Genomic DNA, 7,168 nt, shown 5'->3' on the forward strand with positions numbered 1-7,168 from the left:
GCCCTTGTCACCAAGGTCTTGCTCATGGTGGTACTGTTGGGTCTCTGTAAATAATGTTATAAAGAGTTCGGTCTAGACCTGCTCTATTTGAAAAGTGTCCTAGAGATAACTTCTGTTATGAATTGGCGCTATACAAATAAAATTGAATTGAATTAAAACAAAGCTGATGTATTTGCATGACAAGTGAATGGCTCTGCAATGCATTTAAAAAAAAACATGCCTGCATCACAGCTGTTCTTTTCATGTTTGTTGTCTTCTACAATCTTTTTGGTCTTGTCACTCTTTCAGGGGCATTTCTCTCTCCTTTTACAAGTGTCCTCTAGTGTTCGCTGCTTCAGGGCAGCCTTTGCCTGCGGTAGTGTTTCGCTGTCTGCATGAAAGCTTTGCAAGTACAAACAGCTGTGTTAAAGCTAATTTAAAACAGATCTGATTAAGGATCGGATTGGGCTCAATATAGTCGATACCAATCTCTGCGATTGCACCGGGCCATCCCTAATAGCAGTGCTTCCTAAGCTTTAACTCCCACAGCCTAGTCTGCTGAACTAAAGTACCCCTTTATCAACACCACCATTATGTCTGACATGTTCATTTGAATTCATTTCAAACTGGATGTTATTTCCACTTCCCTCCAGTCACAAAACAGATTTTCTTCCTGTCCCGACAGTCTGATGTTTGAATGGTGTCTGTGCAGAGTTTGACACTAGAAGGGTGTTTTCACATTCATCTGCTGAAAGTGAAAAGTTTCTCTGTGCTTACTGAAGTCCTGTTCCATGTCCAACTCCTAACTCAGTAGCGTTTACGTTTTTAAATTCATGATTTTCACATGATCAAATCAGTTCAGATTTTTTTATGCTTACTGAGACCTGGTTACATCCAGGAGACTGTATCGCATTAAGTGAAATATGTCCGGATGGTTTTAGTTATTTCCACTAGTGTCTCAATACACTATCATATGAAGCACATACTGTAGGTTCATGTCAGTGTACTTACATGATAGTGTTGGATGTATACTGTGCCTGTGTTACATGGACACTAGGACCAGTGTTCATTTTTTCACAGTTGTTTGGAAAACTCTCATAGTCTGGGAAGAAAAACAGAGAAACTGTGTTTCACCAACAGAGAAATTTTCACCACATCCTCCTCATATTTCACACTGCGATGGTGACAGGAAATATTGATGACTCACTGGTGTCATGAGTATCCAGACTCCCACTAGCTGCTGGTCTGCACACCTCTACTGTAATGTCTGCCTCTTCTTGTGAACTGGATGTCTGGAGGGAGATATATCACATGTTTACACTACAAGCATTGGGATTTTTTGTATTCAAATCGACATTTTGTTTTAATGGCTTGATAATTCCATCAAATAGAGACATTACTCTCCTCTAATAAACAGCCTCATCCTGCATTATAACAAACAAGAAGAAAACACTGAATTTGTTCAAAAAGAAGCCTGTGTGATTGTAACAATTGAAAACAAAAAAAAACATAATACAGACAAAGAATTGTATAAAAGTTCTTAAAATATCAGAAAACTCATCTTTGATGCAATATTCACAGGAAATAATCTGCTCAAAATTCATCCAAATAGCTTGTTTTACATAAATTCCATAAAATAAGTTACTTATGCAGGGGTGTCAGTTCACACAATTATAGACATGGGGTCCTTTAAGAAAAATTTGGGAACCACCTAAAGCCTAAAGCCTGTGTTCTTGAATTTATCAAATGATATAACATCATCATGATGAGAAAGTAATCCCATGTACCTGCTGCTTCTTCCTAGAGAGGATGTTGAGAAGGCTGTCGTCCAGAGCTGACCTGTACTGGCTCAGCTCCGCTGTGCTGTGATCAGCTCCCAATGAACGGCTCTCTTTCATGTAGCAACCTGAGGAAAGCAAAGGCAGCAGCCAGTCCTGCTCAGCTGGATAGTGACTCAGCCATAAAGACCGCTCTTCTTGGCTCAGCAGTTCCCAATCTCCACTCTGGAGCTGTGCCTCCAGGTTCTTTGCCCAATGATCCCCCCTGTGCGGTAAGAGACTGTACCACTTTGAATGTGGTCCAACAGCAGTACTTGCTCCAGAAAGATTTGTGGAGGACATGGAGAAGGAAGAGATGGAGGAGGCATGAGAGAGTGTATGGACACAGGGAGAAGCATCTCCGAGCCCGGTCACTGAGTCCAGTTCGTCCTCCACTGTGTCCAGGCTCCTTCTGGCCTGCTGCAACAACTCCTGGGACACTTTGAGGTTGACTGCAATGGTGCTGATCTGCTCATCCATTGTCACTTTGGACAGCTTCAGGCCATCCAGCTGCTCTAAGTCTAAGTCTAAGTGTGCCTCAGGATCAGGTTCTTCCTCAACACTCTCTGAGTTAAACTCACCAAGCAGAGGAAGCATGTCCGAGTAAGGGTACACGTGATGGACACATGGATTCTCCCTCCACACATTTATATCTTTGTCTCCTCTGCTTTGGCTTTGTTCCTTTGTACAGCTGTTTGTCCAGGTGGACCTGTCTTTCCTCTACTGTGTCTGTCTTGATTACGAGTGGCCTGACAGTTCTACCAACTGAAAGAGACAGAGGATTTTTTTTTAAAGAATTTTGTGCTGGAAGTATACACAGTCATTACACTTGCACACATTTCTAAACCGTAAGTTGAGTAGTTTCACAAGGCATTCATTGTTAGCTTTTCAGTACACATAGGAACCCTATATGTGTGTGTGTTGTGTTCAGTACCATTCTGTACTGGTTCCCCGACAGTGGTATGCTGTGTTGTAGACTGGACCCCAGGCTCCAGATCTTGTTCTGGGTAAGCACAAAGCTCACCACTCAGCTGTTTCTCCAGAGACAACCTCTGCAAAACACACAAAATACAAGTGTCACGCAAAGTTCTCTGGATCATAGTGCAGGATGTAAAATGTTCTGTGTCGTGCAAAATATAATCTTTCTTATCTGTTGCAGGCCTCGAATCCCATGTGCATTCTAGAAATTATTATTTGTATTGTTTGATACAGTGTGTAAAGAAATATTACAAGAATATTATCGACAAAATATTGCTAGACTAACTTCAGCTAGTGATTTTGAAATATGTGTCCTTTCTATTACACAATCACCAAAATCTCGAATTGCCAAGACCATTTTGATCCCCTCACCCCTACACATTACTAGTTACCACCAAAACTAGTAGAACTACAGTAACAATTTTATAATGCGTTACTCCCAACACTACCTTTGATCACCAAATTCTTATCAGTACATCCTTTAGTTTAAGTGGAAGTTTGTGCCAAATCTGAAGAAATTCCCTCACAGTGTTCCTGAGTTCACTCACAAGAATGGCACAGACGGATAACCCGAAAACATAATGCCTTGGTGATCGCCAGCACAGAAGCATATAATTGTGAACCTGCCCTTTAACTGTAACCTTTTTGGGGAAAACCTGGTCTGATTAGGAGAGACGGCATCCATCCCACTTTGGATGGAGCGGCTCTCTTATCTAGAAATATGGCGAAGTTTATCTCTAAAACCTGACAGTCCAGAGTTAGGACCAGGAAGCAGAGCTGCTGTCTTACACACTCCTCTGCGCTTTCTTTAGAACAGTCACCCACCCAAAACCCCATAGAGACTGTGTCTGTCCCCCCGACCACCTAAACTATTTAAAGAAATAAAAACAAGAGGAGTTCAACATAAAAATCTAATAAAAATTAAAACCAACTCCTCAGTAGCACAAAATAAGAGAATGAAATGTGGGCTGTTAAATATCAGGTCTCTGTCCTCTAAAGCTGTTCTAGTGAATGAATTAATATCAGATTATGATATTGATTTACTTTGTCTTACTGAGACCTGGTTGTCCCACGAGGAGTATGTTAGCCTAAATGAATCCACCCCCCCAGTCATATTAATACTCACATTCCTCGAGGCACAGGCCGAGGAGGTGGAGTAGCAGCTATATATGATTCGAGCGTTTTAATGGACCCTAAACCTAAACTAAATTATAATTCATTTGAAAGCCTTGTTCTTAGTCTTTCTCACCCAAACTGGAAAACACTGCAGCCAGTTCTATTTGTTATAGTGTACCGCGCTCCTGGACCGTACTCTGATTTTATATCTGAATTTTCAGAGTTTCTATCAAGCTTAGTCCTTAAATCAGATAAAGTAATTATTGTAGGTGATTTTAATATTCATGTGGATGTTGACAATGACAGCCTTAGTAATGCATTTATATCATTAATAGACTCAATTGGCTTCTGTCAGAGTGTAAATAAACCAACTCATTGTTTTAATCACACTCTTGACCTTGTTTTATCATATGGCATTGATATTGAACATTTAATAGTGTTCCCACATAATCCTTTCCTATCTGACCATTATTTAATAACTTTTGAATTCATACTATTAGATTATAAGCCATTAGGCAAAACTTCCTACAGCAGATGTCTATCTGACAGTGCTGTAGCTAAATTTAAGGAGGAGATTCCTTCAGTGTTTAATTCAATGCCATGTCTGAATTTAACAGAGTCCTATAACAACTTTAGTCCCTCTGAAATTGATAATCTTGTCGATAGTGCTACAGGCTCACTACGATCAACATTAGACTCTATCGCTCCTATAAAAGGAAATTATTAAAACATAGGAGACTAGCACCTTGGTATAACCACCAAACCCGCCAGTTAAAGCAAATAGCTAGGAAATCTGAAAGGAAATGGCGCTCTTCCAAATTATCAGAATATCGCTCAAATTGGCAAGATGATCTTAAGATTTATAGAAAGGCCCTCCGTAATGCCAGAGGAGCCTATTATTCAGCACTAATAGAAGAAAATAAGAACAACCCTAGGTTCCTCTTCAGCACTAGCCAGGCTGACAGAGAGTCACAGCTCTATTGAGCCACATATCCCCATAAACTTAAGTAGCAATGACTTCATGAGCTTCTTTTATAATAAAATTATTACTATTAGAGAAAAAATTAATCACCAACTGCCATCAACAGTTATCAGTGGCTCTCCAAGTTCAGGGACTTCTGTCAATGTAAACTTAGATGTATATTTAGACTGTTTTTCTGCTATCGATCTTCATCAGTTAACTTCAATCATTTCTTCATCGAAGCCATCAACCTGTCTGTTAGACCCGATCCCAACTAGGCTGCTTAAAGAAGTTGTTCCCTTAATTGGCACTTCTTTACTGGATATGATTAATCTTTCTTTATTATCAGGATATGTACCACAGTCCTTTAAAGTAGCTGTAATTAAACCCCTTCTTAAAAGTCTACTCTTGACCCAGGGGTTTTAGCCAACCATAGACCGATTTCTAACCTCCCGTTCCTCTCTAAGATTCTGGAGAAAGTAGTCGCCAAGAGTTGTGTGACTTTCTACATAACAATAGTTTATTTGAGGATTTTCAGTCAGGATTTAGAGTTCATCATAGCACAGAGACAGCTCTGGTTAAAGTTAATAATGACCTTCTGACTGCTTCTGACAATGGACTTGTCTCTGTACTTGTATTATTAGATCTTAGTGCTGCATTTGACACCATTGACCATGATATTCTTTTACAGAGACTTGAGCATCAAATTGGCATTAAAGGAACTGCCCTAACCTGGTTTAAGTCATACTTATCAGATCGTTCTCAGTTTGTACATGTTAACGATGAATCCTCCATAAATACTAAAGTTAGTCATGGAGTTCCACAAGGTTCTGTACTTGGACCAATACTATTTACTTTATATATGCTCCCTTTAGGGCAACATTATTAGGAATCACTCCATTAACTTTCACTGTTATGCAGACGATACGCAGTTATATCTATCAATCAAACCCAATGAAATTAATCAATTATCTAAATTACAAACATGTCTTAAGGACATAAAATCCTGGATGACCTGCAATTTTCTGATGTTAAACTCAGAAAAAACCGAAATTCTTGTTCTTGGCCCCAAAAACCTTAGAGACTCATTGTCTAAAGATATAGTCACTCTAGATGGCATTAACTTGGCCTCTAGCACCACTGTCAGGAATCTTGGAGTTATCTTTGATCAGGATTTGTCATTTAACTCCCCACATAAAGCAGACCTCTAGGACTGCCTTCTTTCATTACGTAATATTAGAAAAATTAGACACATACTATCACAGACAGATGCAGAAAAACTAATCCATGCATTTGTTACTTCAAGGCTGGATTACTGCAACTCTTTATTATCAGGTTGCCCCAATAAGTCCATTAAAAACGCTCCAATTAATTCAGAACGCTGCAGCACGAGTACTGACAGGAACTAGAAAAAGAGATCACATCTCTCCTGTACTAGCTACTCTGCATTGGCTCCCTATAAAATGTAGAATTGAATTTAAAATACTCCTCCTCACCTATAAAGCTCTTCATGGTCAGGCCCCTTCATATCTTAAAGAGCTCATAGTACCCTATTACCCCACTAGAACACTACGTTCTCTGAATGCTGGGCTACTTGTGGTTCCTATAGTCTCTAAAAGTAGAACAGGAGCCAGAGCCTTCAGTTACCAAGCTCCTCTCCTGTGGAACCAGCTTCCAGTTGTGGTTCGGGAGGCAGACACCCTCACCACTTTCAAGAGTAGGCTTAAGACATTCCTCTTTGATAAAGCTTATAGTTAGGGCTGGATCAGGTGAGTCCTGAACCATCCCTTAGTTATGCTGCTATAGGCCTAGACTATCGGGGATTTCCCATGGTGCACTGAGCTACTCTCTTCCTCTCTCTTTCTGCACTCATTCATGTCCCTTTAATGCATGTTACTAACTCCACTTCTTCCCCGGAGTTCTTGTGCTTTCTCGTCTCGCAGGTTCTCATGGATCCTGGTGGAGCCTCCTGCCATGGTCCTGCTTGACTGCCATTGCCAATACTGTTGTTGCTGTGCACCTGTCTGTCTGTCTGTCGCTCTCTCTCTCTCTCTCTCTCTCTCTCTCTCTCTCACCCCAACTGGTCGAGACAGACGACCACCCACCTAGAGCCGGAGGATCTGTCCTAGGTTTCTGCCTTTTAACAGGCAGTTTTCCCCTTGCCCTTGTCGCCAAGTGCTTGCTCATGGTGGTACTGTTGGGTCTCTGTAATTAATGTTAAAGAGTTCGGTCTAGACCTGCTCTATTTGAAAAGTGTCCTGAGATAACTTCTGTTATGAATTGGCGCTATACAAATAAAATTGAATTGAATTGAATT

General features: G+C 40.5%; 1 protein-coding gene across 1 annotated transcript; it reads right to left on the bottom strand.

The window, feature by feature from the left end:
* Positions 1–990: 990 nt before the first annotated feature.
* LOC127359783 (uncharacterized) lies at positions 991–2,405 on the bottom strand (the record flags this gene model as incomplete). Its single annotated transcript, XM_051393920.1, has 3 exons — positions 1,767–2,405; positions 1,187–1,271; positions 991–1,081 (listed from the first exon to the last, which is right to left on the bottom strand). Coding segments are annotated over exons 1-3 (803 nt in total), but the record flags the coding sequence as incomplete, so codon positions are not given.
* Between the last annotated feature and the right edge of the window lie 4,763 nt (positions 2,406–7,168).

This window comes from Dicentrarchus labrax, unplaced genomic scaffold (genome assembly GCF_905237075.1).
Source record: "Dicentrarchus labrax unplaced genomic scaffold, dlabrax2021, whole genome shotgun sequence".
NCBI lineage: Eukaryota > Metazoa > Chordata > Actinopteri > Moronidae > Dicentrarchus > Dicentrarchus labrax.